The 22,490-nt window shown below is 46.9% G+C and overlaps 1 protein-coding gene across 1 annotated transcript; it reads right to left on the bottom strand.

The window, feature by feature from the left end:
- Positions 1-5,273: 5,273 nt before the first annotated feature.
- DDIAS (DNA damage induced apoptosis suppressor) lies at positions 5,274-21,502 on the bottom strand. Its single transcript, XM_069759339.1, has 5 exons — positions 21,400-21,502; positions 19,326-19,480; positions 11,825-11,980; positions 8,631-8,748; positions 5,274-7,479 (listed from the first exon to the last, which is right to left on the bottom strand). The coding sequence occupies exons 2-5, from the start codon at positions 19,436-19,438 to the stop codon at positions 5,461-5,463; spliced, it is 2,406 nt and encodes an 801-aa protein (XP_069615440.1). The 5' UTR covers positions 19,439-19,480; positions 21,400-21,502; the 3' UTR covers positions 5,274-5,460.
- Between the last annotated feature and the right edge of the window lie 988 nt (positions 21,503-22,490).

Below are 22,490 nucleotides of genomic sequence, written 5' to 3' on the forward strand. Positions count from 1 at the left end.
CAGAGTTGAGTAGATAATCATGGATCTTGTTGCAGAAGAATTGAGGGTGCAGAGTAAGCAGAGAAGAGTAGTCTGGCAGGCATCTTAATACAGCAGAGATGAGAGTGCAGACGGAATATTGGAATAGCAGAGATGAGCCCAGAAGCTACAAGTTATATCTGACACACAGTGTCTGCAAATTGAGATTCTGGTTTGGCTATTATCCTAAGTCATGTGACAAGGCTCGTTAAAGGGTCGACATTGACTTGTAGGATTGCTACCTTCCAATTGGTGGCACTAGAGTTCTAGCTCTCTTCCTCTCTGAAGAGACAATTTGCATAATTAGCATCTGTGCTTCTTGGAATAGCAGAGAGGAGTAGACTGGTAAGTACTTTGATGCAGCAGAGTTGAGAGTATAGACAGCTCCTAAAGCAGCAAAGGTTAGTTATTAGATGGATGTTGGAAGTGCTCTGTAGCAGCTGGGTAGAGCAATCAGGCGTATGGTCATAGCAGAGACGAGTCAGAAGTACGGCTAAATCCCTGAAAAGCACTTGGTAATACCGTGCATTACTAATACTTGAATACTCGGGCAGCGCACAGCCACCTGAGCCAACCTCGGAAGATAACATCAGAGATGCATACCAGATTACCAAACTAAAGGAGTTGTGCCATGAAAAACATACACATACCCTTTTAAAATATAGGTGAGAAATGTAAGATTACTGAGGGTCCGAAAAGCCATTGTGTAAATGGAGCTGTATTAAGCACGTGCGTCCACTGCTGTATTCACCGTCTATAGAAGCGGAGGTCGCACATGGTCACTACCACTCTATTCACACAGAACTTTGGTCTCTGTTTTTGGGGGGGATCACAGCAGCTGGACCCCCAGTGATTATGCATTTATAGGCTATACCTATGGATAATATAAGTTGTTCTTTACCAATCGAAGAGAAGAGAGCCGATAACAGATAGATCCCTCGCTCTTGTGGTCCTCGTCCGAAGATTTATTTCAACTTATCTCTTTAGTTTTCTAAATTGCTAGAGAAATATGAAATATTTGAAATATGCCAGTTTAGATGAGCTGCAGGGATGGGTTTATGGGGTAGAATGATGACCAGCAGCGATCCTACAGCCATGTCCTGCCTCTTATCTGGATCGCGCTGGCTCTAGTCCGAATCCTGCAAGCTCTAGCCCGGATCCCGCAGGCTCTAGTCAGGATCTTGGAAGCACTAGTCCGGATCCCACAGGTTCTAGTCAAGATCCCACAGGCTCTAGTCAGGATCCCGCAGGCCCTAGTCAGGATCTAGGAAGCACTAGTCCAGATCCCACAGGTTCTAGTCAAGATCCCACAGGCTCTAGTCAGGATGCCGCAGGCTCTAGTCCAGATCCCGCAGGCTTTAGTCCGGATCCTGAAGGTTCTAGTCCAGATCCCGCAAGCCCTAGTCAGGATCTTGTAGACACTAGTCAGGATCCCGCAGGCTCTAATCAGGATCCCGCAAGCCTTAATCAGGATCTTGCAGAAACTAGTCAGGATCCTGCAGAAACTAGACAGGATCCTGCAGGCTCTAGTCTGGATCCCGCAAGCCCTAATCAGGATCTTGCAGGCTCTAGTCTGGATCCCGCAAGAGCTAGTCAGGATCTTGCAGACACAAGTCAGGATCCCGCAGGTTCTAGTCTCAATCCCACAAGCCCTAGTCAGGATCTTGCAAAAACTAGTCAGGATCCCACAGGTTCTAGTCTCGATCCCGCAAGCCCTAGTTAGGATCTTGCAAAAACTACTCAGGATACTGCAGAAACTAGTCAGAATACTGCAGGCTCTAGTCTGGATCCCGCAAGCCCTAATCAGGATCTTGCAGACACTAGTCAGGATCCCGCAGGCTCTAGTCAGGATCCCACAAGCCCTAGTCAGGATCCCGCACATTCTAGTCTGGATCCCACAAGCCCTAGTCAGGATCTTGCAGACACTACTCAGGATCCTTCAGGTTCTAATCTGGATCTTGCAGACACTAGTCAGGATGCTGCAGACTACTGGCTGAATATGTTCTACTAGACTGTGGCCCGATTCTAACGCATCGGGTATTCTAGAATATGCATGTCCCTGTAATATATGGACAATGATGATTCCAGAATTCGCGGCAGACTGTGTCCGTCGCTGATTGATCGAGGCAACCTTTATGACATCATCATCGCCATGGCAACCATTATTACATCATCGTCGCTGTGCCCGTTGCTGATTGGTCGAGGCCTGGCGGCCTCGACCAATCAGAGACGCGGGATGTCTACGTCCTTTATGACATCATCGTCGCTGTGCCCGTTGCTGATTGGTCGAGGCCTGGCGGCCTCGACCAATCAGAGACGCGGAATTTCTACGTCGATGCTGTGCCGGTCTCTGATTGGTCGAGGCCTGGTGGCCTCGACCAATCAGAGAGCCGGGATTTCCAGGACAGACAGACAGACAGACAGAAAGACAGACAGACAGACAGACAGACAGACAGACAGACAGACAGACGGAAAAACCCTTAGACAGTTATATATATAGATATTCAACATTCAGACACTAAAAGAGCCTGAAATCCAATGTACATTGCCTAAAATCATTACTGAATCAGTGGTTGAGGTTTTCACTGAACCATAGAGCCAACGGAAAAATCAGAACATATAAATAATATTTTGACTGGGGCCATCACAGCCTCTTCTTCATCCTATCTGGTTACAGGGGCAGCCCTGGTCTTCATCCAGTCTCCACGGACAAATGTCAGACTTGGGAATCACTACCCATGAACGGAGGTAGACATTTAATACTATCATAAAAAAAAACGACGAAAATTAATTATGTACATTTCACATGTATTTATTCTCTTAAAGGAGATATCTCTTTTAACTCTGTAATATTCAGATGACAGTATACTAATTCTCAGGCGGTTTTAATTAAAGTCATACACAGTGGGGAAAATAAGTATTTGATACTCTGCCGATTTGGTAAGTTTTCCCACCTACATAGAATGGAGAGGCCTGTAATTAATTATCGTAGGTACACTTCACCTGTGAGAGACAGAATCTAAATAAAAAACAGAAAAATCACATTGTAGGATTTTACAAAATTAATTTGCATTTTATTGCATGAAATAAGTATTTGATCACTGACCAACCAGCAAGAATTCTGGCTCTCACAGACCTGTTAGTTTTTCTGTAAGAAGCCTCCTACTCTGCACTCATTACCTGTATAAGAGACACCTGTCCACACACTCAATCACGCTCCAACCTCTCCACCATGGCCAAGACCAAAGAGCTGTCTAAGGACACCAGGCACAAAATTGTAGACCTGCACAAGGCTGGGATGGGCTACAGGACAATAGGCAAGCAACTTGGTGAGAAGGCAACAACTGTTGGCACATTTATTAGCAAATGGAAGAAACATAAGATGACTGTCAATCTTCCTCGGTCTGGGGCTCCATGCATGATCTAGTCTCAGGAGGTAAGCATGATTCAGAGAAAGGTCAGGGATCGGTCCAGAACTACACTGAAGGACCTGGTCAATGGCATGAAGAGAGCTGGGACCACAGAGTCAAACATGTCCAGGCATGTTTGAAGTACGCAAATGACTATTTGGAAGATCCAGAGGAGGCATGGGAGAAGGTCATGTGGCCAGATGAGACCAAAATAGAACTTTTTGGTATCAACTCCACTCGCTGTGTTTGGAGGAAGAAAGATAAGAACAACCTCAAGAACACCATCCCATCCGTGAAGCATGGTGGGTTAAACATTATATTTTGGGTGTGCTTTTCTGCAAAGGGGACAGGACGACTGCGAAGGGAGGATGGATGGGGTCATGTATCACAAGATTCTGGCCAACAACCTCCTTCCCTCAGTAAGAGCATTGAAGATGGGTTGTGGCTGGGTCTTCCAGAATGACTGACCTGAAACACACAGCCAGGGTAACTAAGGAGTGGCTCCATTAGAAGCATTTCAAGGTCCTGGAGTAGCCTAGCCAGTCTCCAGACCTGAGCCCAATAGAGAATCTTTGGAGGGAGCTGAAACTCAATGTTGCCCAGCGACTGCCCCAAAACCTGAAAGATCTGGATTTTTTTTTTTAGATTCTGTCTCTCACAGGTGAAGTGTACCTACGATAAAAATTACAGACCGCTCCATTCTTGGGAAAACTTGCTAAATCATGTATTCAAATGATTTTCCCCACTGTATATACGTATATATACTGTCTAACGATATGCAATATATAGACACCTCTGAGGTCCTTTAATGGACCCTGGATTACCTGCCCATATAAGGCAATAACTGACATCTTCAATGAGCCAATCAGAAGCATTAGGCCTCATTCAAAAAGTGAATTAGAAGCGTTCACTTTTTTAAAATATTTTTTTTTCTTTGCAGCTTTTACTGTTCGGGTTAATTACATAGTAACATAGTAACATAGTTAGTAAGGCCGAAAAAAGACATTTGTCCATCCAGTTCAGCCTATATTCCATCATAATAAATCCCCAGATCTACGTCCTTCTACAGAACCTAATAAATGTATGATACAATATTGTTCTGCTCCAGGAAGACATCCAGGCCTCTCTTGAACCCCTCGACTGAGTTCGCCATCACCACCTCCTCAGGCAAGCAATTCCAGATTCTCACTGCCCTAACAGTAAAGAATCCTCTTCTATGTTGGTGGAAAAACCTTCTCTCCTCCAGACGCAAAGAATGCCCCCTTGTGCCCGTCACCTTCCTTGGTATAAACAGATCCTCAGCGAGATATTTGTATTGTCCCCTTATATACTTATACATGGTTATTAGATCGCCCCTCAGTCGTCTTTTTTCTAGACTAAATAATCCTAATTTCGCTAATCTATCTGGGTATTGTAGTTCTCCCATCCCCTTTATTAATTTTGTTGCCCTCCTTTGTACTCTCTCTAGTTCCATTATATCCTTCCTGAGCACCGGTGCCCAAAACTGGACACAGTACTCCATGTGCGGTCTAACTAGGGATTTGTACAGAGGCAGTATAATGCTCTCATCATGTGTATCCAGACCTCTTTTAATGCACCCCATGATCCTGTTTGCCTTGGCAGCTGCTGCCTGGCACTGGCTGCTCCAGGTAAGTTTATCATTAACTAGGATCCCCAAGTCCTTCTCCCTGTCAGATTTACCCAGTGGTTTCCCGTTCAGTGTGTAATGGTGATATTGATTCTGAATGAATATAAATTCATTTTATATTTTGATAGGACAGACTTTTACAGGTACAAAATATGTTTATTTTTTTCATTATTTTCAAAGGGAAAAAAAGAGGGCGATTCAAGTTTTGTTATTTATTTTTTAGTCCCTTTAGGGGACTAGAACCTGCAATCGTCTGATCGCTTGTACTATATACTGCAATATCACAGTAATAATTATGGTCTATGAAGCACAATCATGGGGAATCATGAGGGACTTCAGCAGGCCCCTGGTCGCGTTAATAAAGAGAATGGCAGATACTCTCCGTTAAAATAAACGCCTCTGAAGACAGTCATGAGAAATATTCGACTTTGCGGAGAAAAGTTCCGGGGACCAATCACTTGGAAGAAGTAGATCTTCACATTCCTGCAATTCACGATTTACTGGAGACTGGTTCTCCGTATTATCCAGCGTATCGTCACCATTTTTGACCGACTCTTCCCTTCGATCCTTCCTACGGTCGGTTCTCTTTACTGTACACGTTAGGTCATCGTCGCATCCTCGTCTTTGGTTGTGAGAATTCTCTTCTCTTTCCGAAGAGGTCGCACTCTTTCGAGGTTCACGGGCCACGATTCTCCTTCTATTCTTCGCGATCAGAACTGTTGACCCCTCAAAATGTGAAAACGGAGACAAATCAGGAGACTGAATGGAACTGTTCTCCAAAAGTCCCAAAAACATGGCGGATTTCCGTCGCTTAGTGTTATTTAGTAAGATATGCCCAATCGTGCTGCTAGATTTGGTCCTTACGGAAAAGGTAGATGATTTGGAACTGGATGCCACACCAAAGCGCCATGGGTCAACAGTAAGTCTACCGGTTTCTGAAAGCCGCCTTACTATTGGGGTGGACTGCATATTTGGGATAAAGTCTCCTGTGGTCACGTTAATCCATGTTTTATAATGCTCCGACAATGAGCAGACACTTATGCGGGAATCTTTATGCCGGTATGGAAGGACTTCTGTGCAGGAGGAATTGGTTGTACACAGCTGGAGTCTTCTATTCTGAGCTTTGAGGAAGGTGCCACCATCTTCTAGATTGTTACTGGCTTCAAAGAGGTCTGCAGAAGCATCGTAGATGTCACCGGTCCTGGTGGATCTGACATCATTAAATACCTTCACCATGTCATAACTTTTTGGATTATCTACACTCTCTCTAGAAATGACCTTGTCTAATGACATCCCGAACTTCTGCACATTGTCCATGTAAGTACAGTCATTATCGATGAATGTTCCACTAGAAAGCATCTTCAGACATGTTGGACTTCGTCGATCCAGGTTCCAAGTTGAGTCTCTCGAAAGAGGATCAAAAAGATCACTCTTCTCGAAGGATTCTTGGAAATGACTTCGAACAGCAGAAGAAAAGATCTGATCAGCTAACGCGCTTTCATCCGTTGAGGTAACCCTACGGCGACAGCTGAAGGTGCGTGTAATGGATTTATCAAAGTGGCGGTGTGACGCTTCGATCGTTACCGTATCATTGAGGGTTTTCCGTGCGACTACAATATTGTCATCTATCGTTTTGATTTCGCTAGCGCTGATGAGAGGCCTTACTCCCTCGTCTTCCATCTTGGCTATAAACTCGCTCAGGCTTTCGGAGAATGGGAAATCTTCCCAAATGTCCTCCGTGGTCTGATGCGTTTCGGCTGTCTGGGGAGGGATCTGCGTGGAGAGCGTTGAACAGCTTTGGCTCGGACTGTTTCCTGGCTCACAGACGTTCTGCGATTCTTGTCCTGGAGCCATTTCTGATTTGGAACAAAAACTATGAAAGCGCGAGGAGGTTTGGAGGCGGCGGGTAATAGTGTGTTTAGGAGAAGAACGTTTAACACTTGCAGTACTGTTAGAGGAGCTGGAGGAATGACTTGTCATATCTGTACTTTTTAGGTTTTCCTTCATAAATTCTGTCGAGTACGGCGCCTGCTCTGCCCGTCTGCCATAACTCTGCCTGTAATCGCAGCCCTTAGATTCAGTTAATGTGCTGCCTAAGGGTGAGGACACCAGGCCGAGGGACTGCTGCCAGTAGTCCGCGTAATGATTCCAGCTCTGGTGAAGTCCGGAGATGCTCTCAGAACAGCCGCGATCGCTCAGATCTCCGTTTGTGGTGTCGGTGGAGACATTGCTTTTAGGGCGCTGGAAATTGGAGCTCAGTACGGACGACACCAGCTGATTGAAATAACTCAGGATGGTGCAGCTCACTGGGTCTTCATGGAGGAGAATAATCTGACAGGCAACCATGTTCCCCTGCAGATTCGGGTAAGAAAGGGAATTGCTTCTGTCGGAATTCCCTGGAATCTGAGCAATAAAATAACATTAATAATATTAATATATACATTTAAAAAAAAAAAACAAATTTTAAATAAAATTAAATGTTTGGAATCGAAACAAAAAAAAAAATATAGATCCCAATAAACACTTCATAATATTTAATTTTTCACAATTTTTAAATAACATATTGACTGAGAGAAATATTAATGTCATTACAATGGGATATAATACTGATCAGCAAACCTGAAGAAATTCAGATTCAACCTTTTGCTAGAATTTGGCCAGAAAATTCGATTTGCATTGTATTTATTTTGTCCTGAATCAAATGTGCATCATTCGGCTCTACGGTCGGTCTATCAACACCCCGGAGCTTAAAGGGAAGCTGTCACCAAGATTTTGCTATGCAGCATGATGTAAGGCCAAAAAGACCGATTCCAGTGATGTGTCACTTGCAGGTCTGCAGCACTAGCAGAGCTCGGAATGCTGAGCTCCGTATAACTCCGCCCACACCACTGATTGGAAGCTTCCTGTACATAGGTGGGGGCGGGGTTACTAGTGACTACTAGTGATAATCTCCTGCTGATAAAACACTGATTTTACTGAAACAGGAACACAGCCCAGTAAGTGACACAACCTGGAATCAGGATCTCTGCCCCTACATCATGCTGCTCTCAGATTACATTGCAAAAAACTACTGACAGGTTCTCTTTAACCTATCAGAACTTGGCAATCTCATTGCGGGGGTAGGGAGAATAATGGGGGCCTGGATCGCTGACATTGAATGCCACAGTAATAAAAGTGCCAGCATCATTTAAGGGGTTAATAATGACTGTAGCTTAGTTCCAATTGCTGCTGTATAGGGCAGATGCTAGCTGTGTAATACCGCCATCATCTTCAGGCATGAAGCGGGCTCAGGAAAGTGTTAAAAAGTTCCTGGCTGGAAATTCGGCTGCACTAGGTGACAGAAAAATGGAGAACGCCTATATGATAAAGCATCTCAGCTCCCCTACTGGCGGCTGCAGCCAAAAGGTAATAAGATGCTGATCAAGGAAGAACGCTCATCTCACAAAAGGCAAAAAACTAAGATGGAAATGAAGCTAAAAGCAGGTAAGATTCCAAATTAGTAAGGAGATCCACGTGGTCACACTGACAGGTGACACCAGGACGGCCCCATTTACCTTCACAGCAAATATGAAGCTTCTACCGATCAGACACCGTTCAGCCGCCTGGAAGAACAAATCCTGAGCGGTGTCGTGATCCAGATCCGCAGAACGTTGGGAAGAATCCTGTAAATGCCTGAAAATAGGAAAATAATCATAAAGAGACTGTATGCCGATATACAGCACACTGCTACTAACAAAGTACAGAAATATTTTTTCTTTTAATTTTTCTTTGGAATTTTTAGTTTTTTTTGGTACATGAATAAGAGGACGGCCATCTTACCGGAGCTTCTCTTAAAAGTATTCTGAGATGTGATTTACAGCAGAGAGTAGGGGTCATTGTACAGGAGGAGGAGGAGGCGGTGAGCTGTGACATCACCTATTGTGAATGGTGGATCCTGTGTTATCTGCTGTATATAGAGGTGTTATCAGTCATTGTACAGGAGGAGGTGAGCTGTGACATCACCTATTGTGAATGGTGGATCATGTGTTATCTGCTGTATATAGAGGTGTTATCAGTCATTGTACAGGAGGAGGTGAGCTGTGACATCACCTATTGTGAATGGTGGATCATGTGTTATCTGCTGTATATAGATGTGTTATCAGTCATTGTACAGGAGGAGGAGGTGAGCTGTGACATCACCTATTGTGAATGGTGGATCCTGTGTTATCTACTGTATATAGAGGTGTTATCAGTCATTGTACAGGAGAAGGAGGTGAGCTGTGACATCACCTATTGTGAATGGTGGATACTGTGAAATCTACTGTATATAGAGGTGATATCAGTCATTGTACAGAAGAAGGAGGTGAGCTGTGACATCACCTATTGTGAATGGTGGATACTGTGAAATCTACTGTATATAGAGGTGTTATCAGTCATTGTACAGGAGGAGGAGGTGAGCTGTGATATCACCTATTGTGAATGGTGGATCCTGTGTTATCTACTGTATATAGAGGTGTTATCAGTCATTGTACAGGAGAAGGAGGTGAGCTGTGACATCACCTATTGTGAATGGTGGATCCTATGTTATCTGCTGTATACAGAGGTATTATCAGTAATTGTACAGGAGGAGGTGAGCTGTGACATCACCTATTGTGAATGGTGGATCCTGTGTTATCTACTGTATATAGAGGTGTTATCAGTCATTGTACAGGAGGAGGAGGTGAGCTGTGATATCACCTATTGTGAATGGTGGATCCTGTGTTATCTACTGTATATAGAGGTGTTATCAGTCATTGTACAGGAGGGGGAGGTGAGCTGTGACATCACCTATTGTGAATGGTGGATCCTGTGTTATCTACTGTATATACAGGTGTTATCAGTCATTGTACAGGAGGAGATGAGCTGTGACATCACCTATTGTGAATGGTGGATCCTGTGTTATCTGTTGTGAATTCTGTGGCCAAGCTCCCTCCTGTGGTCGTGAGTGGTACTTCGGCTGGTTCTGTCTATGAGCTTCCTTTGGTGGATGAGAGTGGTACTGCTGCTTCTGAGTTTCCTTCCTCAGGTGACGAGGTTAAGTCGTTAGGTGCTGCTCTATTTAACTCCACCTAGTGCTTTGATCCTGGCCTCCAGTCAATGTTCCAGTATTGTTCTTGCTCTCTCCTGGATCGTTCCTGTGACCTGTCTATCCTGCATAAGCTAAGTTTTGCTTGTGTTATTTTTGTTTGCTATTTTTTCTGTCCAGCTTGCTATATTGGTTTTTCTTGCTTGCTGGAAGCTCTGGGACGCAGAGGGAGCACCTCTGTACCGTTAGTCGGTACGGAGGGTCTTTTTGCGCCCTCTGCGTGGTTGTTTGTAGGGTTTTGTGTTGACCGCAAAGCTATCTTTCCTATCTTCAGTCTGTTCAGTAAGTTGGGCCTCACTTTGCTAAATCTATTTCATCTCTGTGTTTGTATTTTCATCTCAACTCACAGTCATTATATGTGGGGGGCTGCCTTTTCCTTTGGGGTATTTCTCTGAGGCAAGGTAGGCTTATTTTTTCTATCTTAGGGCTAGCTAGTTTCTCAGGCTGTGCCCGAGGCACCTAGGACTCCACGGCTACCTCTAGTGTGGTTTGATAGGATTAGGGATTGCGGTCAGCAGAGTTCCCACGTCTCAGAGCTCGTCCTATGTTATTGGTAATTGTCAGGTCACTTTGTGTGCTCTGAACTACAAAGTCCATTGTGGTTCTGAATCACCTGTTCACAACAGTTATCTACTGTATATAGAGGTGTTATCAGTCATTGTACAGGAGGAGGAGGTGAGCTGTGACATCACCTATTGTGAATGGTGGATCCTGTGTTATTTACTGTATATAGAGACGTTATCAGTTGGCGGCATGGAGGACATTCCACAGTACTGAGCAGTGTAACTGTGAAGTCCATGCTGGGATGAGAAGATCAGTTGCCGTTTCTCATGACTATGATATACGGTAACTTCCATATAATCCAGCATTCCCATGCGCGACGAGCAGTATTTGTGCAGGTCTGCTGGATTTACAGCATTTCTCTGCATATTCAAGTTCATATGAGGAAACAATTTTGACATTTTCCATTAAAGAGAACATACAACCCGCCTCGGAAAATGTTCTCTTGGCAGAAACAAGTTGTTTGAATAATAAAGGAGAAAAGATTTGTCAGAAAAACTAATCTTATCTGCGGGAAGAGCCACGGCCGTCAAACAAAGTGTAATAATAAAAATAATAATATGCGCAGCCAGAAATCACCGCAGACGAGAACAAACACTCAGACAATCAAAATGGAAATGAATAAAAATGCAGCGAAGAGAAGACGGAAACTCAGGACTGAGGACGGTGAACGCCGGATAATCTGCAATCTGGGGAGAATGGAGACGAGTCCAGAAAATGAAAGTACTTGCCCAAGACCCCGATACAGATAACCTGTCACCAATATCAGATCGGCGGGGGTCCAACACCCGGGACCCCCACTGATCCAGCACAGCTCCATACACCGTGCTTTGGCCATTCTCAGCTCCTATTGAAGTCAACGTCATCAGTCCTGCAGTACCGAGAACGGCCACTATGCGGCGTATGGAGCTCAGCTGCTCAGCTACATCAATCTGCTGATCATCGGGGGGAGGGGAGGTGTCGGCCCCCCTGATACACTCCCAAATATCCACAGCTCCTGTACAGATCAATGTGTCTCCATGGTAACACACTGCATCCACAGGCCACGTACCTGCCGGCCCCCCAACATTGTGTGTATCTCACCTGTGCAGACAATCAGCACTGGCACCAAATATCTTTTCCAAGCATTTTCCAAAGATGGTGATAAGATGAAGCCGGTTCTCCTCCGACACCTTCACGCACAGCTTGTATCGATGGCCGGCGTCTTCATACGTGCTGCCGCATTTGTGACACTCGTACCTGGCGGACGGAGCACGAGAGCAGATGTCAGTACACGGTACCAGCAAATGTGACAGAGAGGAGGATGGCGAGACGGCGGGGTGCAGTCAGCACGTTCAGAAGAAGGAGCCATCGTCATAGAGGGGCTGTCCGATGCTGGAGGTGAAAAATACAAATGTGCACGGCGCCGCTCCAGTCATTGTCTACAATACCTGGTGCCGCTCCAGTCACTGTCTACAATACCTGGCGCCGCTCCAGTCACTCTCTCCAATACCTGGTGCCGCTCCAGTCACTCTCTACAATACCTGGTGCCGCTCCAGTCACTCTCTACAATACCTGGTGCCGCTCCAGTCACTCTCTACAATACCTGGTGCCGCTCCAGTCACTCTCTACAATACCTGGTGCCGCTCCAGTCACTCTCTACAATACCTGGTGCCGCTCCAGTCACTCTCTACAGTACCTTGTGCCGCTCCAGTCACTCTCTACAATACCTGGTGCCGCTCCAGTCACTCTCTACAATACCTGGTGCCGCTCCAGTCACTCTCTACAATACCTGGTGCCGCTCCAGTCACTCTCTACAATACCTGGTGCCGCTCCAGTCACTCTCTACAATACCTGGTGCCGCTCCAGTCACTCTCTACAATACCTGGTGCCGCTCCAGTCACTCTCTACAATACCTGGTGCCGCTCCAGTCACTCTCTACAATACCTGGTGCCGCTCCAGTCACTCTCTACAATACCTGGCACCGCTCCAGTCACTCTCTACAATACACGGTGCCGCTCCAGTCACTCTCTACAATACCTGGTGCCGCTCCAGTCACTCTCTACAATACCTGGTGCCGCTCCAGTCACTCTCTACAATACACGGTGCCGCTCCAGTCACTCTCTACAATACCTGGTGCCGCTCCAGTCACTCTCTACAATACACGGTGCCGCTCCAGTCACTCTCTATAATCCTCCTTCTCCTAGTCGCTGGAGACATCTCTCCAAACCCCGGCCCCCCATGTTATAGCCAGTCAAACCTCCCAACTGCTACACTCAGAAACCCCTCTAACCTTATTAATATTCCCTGCATGCCTGCTGTCTCTTTGAATTGTGCCCTTTGGAATTCTCGCTCTGTGTGTAATAAACTCTCCTTCATTCATGACTTCTTCCTTTCTAATTCTCTTAACCTCCTGGCTCTTACTGAAACCTGGATCCAGCAGTCAGACACCACCGCTGCTGCTGCTCTTTCATATGGTGGACTACACTTTTCTCATACCCCAAGATCGGACAACAGAGCAGGTGGAGGTGTTGGTCTGCTCCTTTCACCCAAATGTACTTTCCAAGTTATCCCCCAAGTGCCCTCACTTGTCTTCCCTTCCTTTGAGGTCCATGTGGTCAGACTCTACGTCCCCTTCTCCATGCGAGTGGCGGTGGTGTATCGTCCTCCCGGCCCCTCTCATCAGTTCCTGGATCACTTTGCCACCTGGCTTCCACACTTTCTCTCCTGTGACACCCCCACCCTTATCATGGGTGATTTCAACATCCCCATTGCCTCTCCCCCCTCCCCATCTGCTTCTCACCTTTTATCTCTATCCTCCTCTTTCGACCTCTCGCAGCATACTAACTCTCCAACACATGAAGATGGAAACTCCCTTGACTTGGTCTTCTCCCGGCTTTGCTCAGTGGATGATTTCACAAACTCCCCTCTCCCGCTCTCTGACCACAACCTTCTTTCATTCCCTATCAAGAACTGCCATCCCGCTCAGGTCACCCCTACTTTCCACACTTATAGAAACATACAGGCCATTAACACCCAGAAACTTATGAAGAACTTGCAGTCCTCATTGGCCCCAATCTCTTCCATCTCATGTCCTGATTCTGCTCTGAAGCATTACAATGAAACCCTGCAAAGTGCCCTGGATGAAGCTGCACCTTCTATACATAAAACAGCTCAGCACAGACGGCGACAACCGTGGCACACGCTGCAAACACGTTTCCTGCAGCGGTGCTCCAGGTGCGCAGAACGTCTGTGGAGAAAATCTAATCTACCTGAAGATTTCATCCATTATAAGTTCATGCTAAAGACATACAATTCTGCCCTTCACCTCTCCAAACAAACCTACTTCAACACCGTCATCACCTCACTATCCAATAACCCTAAACGTCTCTTTGACACGTTCCAGTCCCTACTCAACCCAAGTGAGCAGGCCCCAACCACGGATCTCCATGCTGACGATCTGGCCAATTACTTCAAAGAAAAAATTGACCACATTCGACAGGAAATCATCTCCCAATCTCTTCATACCATGCACTGTCCTCCCTCCCCCACTGCATCTAGTTCCCTCTCTGACTTTGAAGCAGTTACAGAAGAAGAAGTAAGCAGGCTCCTTGCATCTTCTCGCCCGACCACTTGCACCAGTGACCCCATTCCGTCACATCTCCTCCAGTCCCTTTCCCCGGCTGTCACCTCTCACCTAACAAAAATATTCAACCTTTCCCTCACTTCCGGTATTTTTCCCTCCTCATATAAGCATGCCATCATACATCCATTACTTAAAAAACCATCCCTCGACCAAAACTGTGCCGCTAACTATAGACCTGTCTCTAATCTTCCCTTCATCTCTAAACTCCTCGAACACCTGGTCCACTCCCGTCTTACCTGCTATCTCTCAGATAACTCTCTTCTCGACCCTCTTCAATCTGGTTTCCGCTCTTTACACTCTACTGAAACTGCGCTCACTAAAGTCTCTAATGACCTACTAACAGCTAAATCTAATGGTCACTACTCCATGCTAATTCTCTTGGATCTCTCTGCAGCATTCGATACTGTGGATCATCAGCTCCTCCTCACTATGCTCCGCTCCATCGGCCTCAAGGACACCGTTCTCTCCTGGTTCTTCTCCTATCTCTCTGACCGATCCTTCACTGTATGTTTTGCTGGTTCCTCCTCCTCTCACCTTCCCCTTACGGTTGGGGTTCCTCAAGGATCAGTCCTAGGCCCCCTTCTCTTCTCTTTGTATACTGCCCCTATTGGACAAACAATCAGTAGATTTGGTTTCCAGTACCATCTCTATGCTGACGACACCCAATTATACACTTCTGCTCCCGATATCACACCGACCTTTTTAGAAAACACCAGTGATTGTCTTACCGCTGTCTCTAACATCATGTCCTCCCTCTATCTGAAACTAAACCTGTCAAAAACTGAACTCCTCGTGTTCTCTCCCTCTACTAACCTACCTTTGCCTGACATTGCCATCTCCGTGTGCGGTTCCACCATTACTCCAAAGCAACCTGCCCGCTGCCTTGGGGTCATCCTTGATTCTGACCTTTCATTCACCCCCTACATCCGATCACTGGCTCGCTCTTCTTACCTGCATCTCAAAAACATTTCTAGAATTCGCCCTTTTCTTAATTTCGACTCTGCAAAAACTCTGACTGTTTCACTTATTCATTCTCGTCTGGACTATTGTAACTCTCTACTAATCGGTCTCCCTCTTGCAAAACTCTCCCCGCTCCAATCTGTCCTGAATGCTGCAGCCAGGATCATATTCCTCACCAACCGTTACACCGATGCCTCTACCTTGTGCCAGTCATTACACTGGTTACCCATCTACTCAAGAATCCAGTACAAAACTATTACCCTCATCCACAAAGCACTCCATGGCTCAGCACCACCCTACATCTCCTCTCTGGTCTCAGTCTACCACCCTACCCGTGCCCTCCGCTCCGCTAATGACCTCAGGTTAGCATCCTCAATAATCAGAACCTCCCACTCCCGTCTCCAAGACTTTACACGTGCTGCGCCGATTCTTTGGAATGCACTACCCAGGTTAATACGATTAATCCCCAATCCACACAGTTTTAAGCGTACCCTAAAAACTCATTTGTTCAGACTGGCCTACCGCCTCAATGCATTAACCTAACGATCCCTGTGTGGCCTATTTATATATATATATATATAAAAAAAAACACAGGTTCCTCGCATCATGTTCTCATTCACTTTATGCAGTTAATAGCCCTCTGTGTCTGTACTGCTACATACTTAGGCAGTTAACTGGTTCATGCAGCTTTACATGAACACCCGAGCCTTAAGGCCCCTTCACATTAAGCGACGCTGCAGCGATACCGACAACGATCCGGATCGCTGCAGCGTCGCTGTTTGGTCGCTGGAGAGCTGTCACACAGACCGCTCTCCAGCGACCAAAGATCCCGAGGTCCCCGGTAACCAGGGTAAACATCGGGTAACTAAGCGCAGGGCCGCGCTTAGTAACCCGATGTTTACCCTGGTTACCAGCGTAAAAGTAAAAAAAAACAAACACTACATACTTACCTACCGCTGTCTGTCCCCGGCGCTGTGTTTCTCTGCACTCCTCTGCACTGACTGTGAGCACAGCGGCCGGAAAGCAGAGCGGTGACGTCACCGCTCTGCTTTCCGGCTGACCGACGCTCACAGTCAGTGCAGAGGAGTGCAGAGAAGCAGAGCGCCGGGGACAGACAGCGGTAGGTAAGTATGTAGTGTTTGTTTTTTTTTACTTTTACGCTGGTAACCAGGGTAAACATCGGGTTACTAAGCGCGGCCCTGCGCTTAGTTACCCGATGTTTACCCTGGTTACCAGCGAAGACATCGCTGGATCAGTGTCACACACACCGATCCAGCGATGTCCACGGGAGATCCAGCGACTAAATAAAGTTCTGGACTTTCTTCAGCGACCAACGATCTCCCAGCAGGGGCCTGATCGTTGGTCGCTGTCACACATAACGATTTACTTAAAGATATCGTTGCTACGTCACAAAAAGCAACGATATCGTTATGTGTGAAGGTACCGTTACACTATGGCTGGTCCGAATAACTAAAGCAATTGTTACCATCCACCTCTCGTGTCTCCCCTTTTCCTCATAGTTTGTAAGCTTGCGAGCAGGACCCTCACTCCTCCTGGTATCTGTTTTGAACTGTATTTCTGTTATGCTGTAATGTCTATTGTCTGTACAAGTCCCCTCTATAATTTGTAAAGCGCTGCGGAATATGTTGGCGCTATATAAATAAAAATTATTATTATTATTATTACCTGGCGTCGCTCCAGTCACTGTCTACAATACCTGGTGCCGCTCCAGTCACTGTCTACAATACCTGGTGCCGCTCCAGTCACTGTCTACAATACCTGGTGCCGCTCCAGTCACTGCCTACAATTCCTTGGGCCGCTCCAGTCACTGTCTACAATACCTGGTGCCGCTCCAGTCACTGTCTACAATACCTGGTGCCGCTCCAGTCACTGTCTACAATACCTGGTGCCGCTCCAGTCACTCTCTACAATACCTGGTGCCGCTCCAGTCACTGTCTACAATTCCTTGGGCCGCTCCAGTCACTCTCTACAATACCTGGTGCCGCTCCAGTCACTCTCTACAATACCTGGCGCCTCTCCAGTCACTCTCTACAATACCTGGCGCCTCTCCAGTCACTCTCTACAATACCTGGTGCCGCTCCAGTCACTCTCTACAATACCTGGTGCCGCTCCAGTCACACTCTACAATACCTGGTGCCGCTCCAGTCACTGTCTACAATACCTGGTGCCGCTCCAGTCACTGTCTACAATATCTGGTGCCGCTCCAGTCACTCTACAATACCTGGTGCCGCTCCAGTCACTGTCTACAATACCTGGTGCCGCTCCAGTCACTGTCTACAATATCTGGTGCCGCTCCAGTCACTCTACAATACCTGGCGCCTCTCCAGTCACTCTCTCCAATACCTGGTGCCTCTCCAGTCACTGTCTACAATACCTGGTGCCGCTCCAGTCACTCTACAATACCTGGCGCCTCTCCAGTCACTCTCTCCAATACCTGGCGCCGCTCCAGTCACTCTCTACAATACCTGGTGCCGCTCCAGTCACTCTCTACAATACCTGGTGCCGCTCCAGTCACTCTACAATACCTGGTGCCGCTCCAGTCACTCTCTACAATACCTGGTGCCGCTCCAGTCACTGCCTACAATACCTGGTGCCGCTCCAGTCACTCTCTACAATACCTGGTGCCGCTCCAGTCACTCTCTACAATACCTGGTGCCGCTCCAGTCACTGTCTACAATTCCTTGGGCCGCTCCAGTCACTCTCTACAATACCTGGTGCCGCTCCAGTCACTCTCTACAATACCTGGCGCCTCTCCAGTCACTCTCTACAATACCTGGCGCCTCTCCAGTCACTCTCTACAATACCTGGCGCCTCTCCAGTCACTCTCTACAATACCTGGCGCCTCTCCAGTCACTCTCTACAATACCTGGCGCCTCTCCAGTCACTCTCTACAATACCTGGCGCCTCTCCAGTCACTCTCTACAATACCTGGCGCCTCTCCAGTCACTCTCTACAATACCTGGTGCCGCTCCAGTCACACTCTACAATACCTGGTGCCGCTCCAGTCACTGTCTACAATACCTGGTGCCGCTCCAGTCACTGTCTACAATACCTGGTGCCGCTCCAGTCACTCTACAATACCTGGCGCCTCTCCAGTCACTCTCTCCAATACCTGGTGCCTCTCCAGTCACTGCCTACAATACCTGGTGCCGCTCCAGTCACTCTCTACAATACCTGGCGCCTCTCCAGTCACTCTCTACAATACCTGGTGCCGCTCCAGTCACTCTCTACAATACCTGGCGCCTCTCCAGTCACTCTCTACAATACCTGGCGCCTCTCCAGTCACTCTCTACAATACCTGGTGCCGCTCCAGTCACACTCTACAATACCTGGTGCCGCTCCAGTCACTGTCTACAATACCTGGTGCCGCTCCAGTCACTGTCTACAATACCTGGTGCCGCTCCAGTCACTCTACAATACCTGGCGCCTCTCCAGTCACTCTCTCCAATACCTGGTGCCTCTCCAGTCACTGTCTACAATACCTGGTGCCGCTCCAGTCACTCTACAATACCTGGCGCCTCTCCAGTCACTCTCTCCAATACCTGGCGCCGCTCCAGTCACTCTCTACAATACCTGGTGCCGCTCCAGTCACTCTACAATACCTGGTGCCTCTCCAGTCACTCTCTACAATACCTGGCGCCGCTCCAGTCACTGTCTACAATACCTGGTGCCTCTCCAGTCACTCTCTACAATACCTGGTGCCGCTCCAGTCACTCTACAATACCTGGCGCCTCTCCAGTCACTCTCTCCAATACCTGGTAATGAATTGAAAAGTTTTCTCCTCTCCTCTTACTTTTTTCCACGGTTTGCCTACTGCTGGGGTCCCGCTTACCCACAGATGATGTAAGGGGAGCCTCAGATCTGCGGCTCCTGTTACATGGCAGGTAAAGGGTTAAACCCAGAGAATATACAGGATGTCACATAGTATGGCCGCCCTCTGGTGGCGGTATTATGTAATGACAGGAGATGATGCATTACCGGCAGGACGTTGGGATCAGTCGGGAGCAGCAGTTCTGACAGGCCGGATAGATGAAGCCGCTGTTCTGGACGGAGAGCACCGTGCCCAAGAGAAACCGCCTCCTTCCATTCATAAACCTGGAAAACGCCAACGGGGGGGGGAAGACGTCCGGGACCTGCAATAAGAAGTGTCATGTAAAGGCTGCAGGATTACACATCCCCCATCATTGGGGGCCCCTTTATGACTGGTCCCATTCTCTCATGAGCCATTATTTTTTTTTTTATTTCTCCCTCCCCAAGGACTTACTTTTTTTTAGCGGACAAGATGTCATTTTGAAGGCAACCATTCATTTTTTCAGCGAAAATCATGAAAAAAATTCCAACTGTTGCAATTTCATGATTGTATTTTTTTTTTTTTTGGGGGGGGGGGCGTTTTTTTTTTTAAATTTTCTGATGATGGAGCTGTGTGGACCCTTGTCTTTCATGTGGCGAGCGTTATTTGTTTTCTATTGATACCGTTTTGGTGACATATGACGTTTCGATCTCTTTTTACTGCATTTTTTGGTCAGTGTTGCGACTGGAAAAAAAAAGAAGGTGATTCTGCCATTTTAGTTTTCTTTACCGTATGTGTTAAATTATTTGTTAAACTATTTTATTTGATCAGACTATTAAAGGGAATCAGTCAAAGGGTTTTTGCCACTTATTCTGAGGGCAGCCTGATATAGGAGGGAAAGAAACCTTGATTCCAGCGATGTGTCACTTGCTCAGCAGCTTGTTGTGCTTTCAGTACAATCAGTGTTTTATCAGCATGAGATAATCACTACAGGATTAGCTGCCTCGTTCCTCCTGGTCCCACCACGCTCCCTCCACTGATTGGAGTATAGGGTGTGCACAGAAAGCAGCCAATCAGTGGTGTGGGCGGGGTTATACAGGGCTCAGCATTCTGAGCTCTGCTACATCTGAGGAACAAAAACAGTGATCGTATCAAAACAGCAGCAAGAAGTCCAGTAAGTGACACGTTGCTGTAATCAGGGTCTCTGCCCCATCATCTGCTTGGGTAGGAGAGTGTGGCCATCAGGATCCACACACCCTCTCGGGAGGGGTGCCGACCACAGACGGATCCTAGTTTGCTCAGGCAGATGATGGCAGCAAGATTGGGTCTCCCTTGGCTTCAACTAGGGGAGGCCACTAATCCCTCGCTCTTGCTATGGACTCCTGGCTCGGAGAGGTGGAGAATGTTCATGGGGGGCCTTTTCCTCTCGTTGGAGTGGGCCACAATTGACTGGATCCTAGTTCACTTTTTTTAGCGCACTGTTCTCAGTCTCGTACAATCAGAATCTCTGTCCCTACATCATGCCGAGCAGCTCTCTGATTGAACAGCAAAAACCTGACAGCTCAGAGAGGCGGAGAACATTTTTTAGGGAAGGGGGGGGGGAGGACCTTTCCCTCTTGCTGGAGTGGGCCACAATTAACTGTTTTCTAGTTCACTTTTTTTTAGCGCACAGTTGTCAATCTCTTAAAACGCCGGAATCAGGATCTCTGACCCTACATCTTGAAGTGGGCCCCAATTGACTGTATCCTTGTTCATTTTTTTTTTACTGCAGTTCTCAGTGTCTTAAAACGCTGGAATTAGGATCTCCGTCCCTACCTCATGCCGGCAGCTCTCAGATTGAAGAGCAAAAACCTAACCGCTTCCTACTAAGGGTTCTGCGGTGTAATATACTTTTTATTTTGCTATATCTTGGGATTGGGTAATGGGGGGGGGGGGCGGTGACTTAAAATGTGAAAAAAAAATGTTTTTAATATATATTTTATTATATTTAATATGAATAGAAAATACAACAAATTATCTAGTTGCTAAAAGGTAAATACAAGGCACACTGGGACTTGTAGTCCCTCAGCTGAGAATCATATCGTCAGGCTGAGACTTGCAGGCCAACACCAGAAACGCAGAACGTCTCGAGAACAGAGGTGCAAGTGATCAAGAAGGTCCTGAGCCTGGACAGTGCGCACTGCATGCTGAGGCTTGTAGTCCTACACGGAGTGACCCAGCTCAGCCCCGCGCTCCGGAGCCCCCACATGACCGAACACTCACCTCACTAACAAAACACTGCGGGAGTGCGAGGTATCTGCTGCGCCTCAGGTTTTTAAACCGGGCGCCCCCGTGACGTCATCAGAGCAACACACTTCCTGGTTACAACACACTACCAATCACGGCGCTCCTTACTACGGGTGAGACACATAGAACGGCTTCAGTCATTGGTGGAAGTAAAAAAAACAAACACAACCTTGACTGATACTAGAGGACAATGTGTATTTCTCACTACTATGACCCTAACTGACGCCATGTTGTTGTCGCCGATGTTGTGGCGTTTGCAGCAATGTAATCGTCAAGAAAATGGCGTTCTCCCCTTACTTTATAGTTACAAAAGCAGGGACAGATACTGGAGAGTGATGAGAATAAATATGACGTGTCTGTGTTCATACTATATAACTGTATATACTAGTAACCGGCTCCCCACGGGGTGTGTGTATATATATATATATATATTAGTATAGTATTATCTTCAATCTGGTGAAGGGTGCCAACGCGCCACTCATAGCACCACACACAGCACCCACTCACCACACACTCACCACACACACACTTGAAATTGTTGCAGAAAATGAAGTATTTCTCCCAGAAAAGTATTGCAATCACACCTGTTTTGTTATACATTCCTTTGTGTGCATTGGAATCACACACACACACACAAAAAAGAAGCAAATTGGACATAAATTCACACAAAGCTCCACAAATGGGCCGGATAAAATTGTTGGCACGTTTCCAAATGCTCAAGTGCTCGTTATTCAAATCGAGCAGGTCGGACGCTCTGACGAGGTCGACTCGTGCAACGAGTATAATGAAAGTCAATGGGAAACTCGAGAATTTTTCCGGCAGACCCGAACAGGAGGGCTGGTAGGCAGGAAAATCACTGAAATGGATGGAAACAGTGCTGAAATAGAATAGGAACATCAGAGAGAAAACTCCTGGACGCATCTCTGACTCCCAGGTCGCTGCTGGGAAGTAAATTAAAATAAAAAAAATATTCCGTCGTAGTCCATGGATTCCCACGAGATCTCACATTGCCCAAAACCTATGGAGCCGTATTCCGAGAAAGGAGCTTTATGGGGTTATGAGCAGCC

This window comes from Ranitomeya imitator, chromosome 3 (genome assembly GCF_032444005.1).
Source record: "Ranitomeya imitator isolate aRanImi1 chromosome 3, aRanImi1.pri, whole genome shotgun sequence".
NCBI lineage: Eukaryota > Metazoa > Chordata > Amphibia > Anura > Dendrobatidae > Ranitomeya > Ranitomeya imitator.

Bases quoted from the DNA above. Each gene is read 5' to 3' on its own strand.
- DDIAS (XM_069759339.1), bottom strand. From the start codon at position 19,438: ATGAATGGAAGGAGGCGGTTTCTCTTGGGCACGGTGCTCTCCGTCCAG. The intron at 8,749-11,824 runs GTGAGATACACA...TCCTATTTTCAG, and splicing joins AGTGCTGATTGTCTGCACAG to GCATTTACAGGATTCTTCCC. The intron at 7,480-8,630 runs GTAAATGGGGCC...TTTATTGCTCAG, and splicing joins GCTTCATATTTGCTGTGAAG to ATTCCAGGGAATTCCGACAG.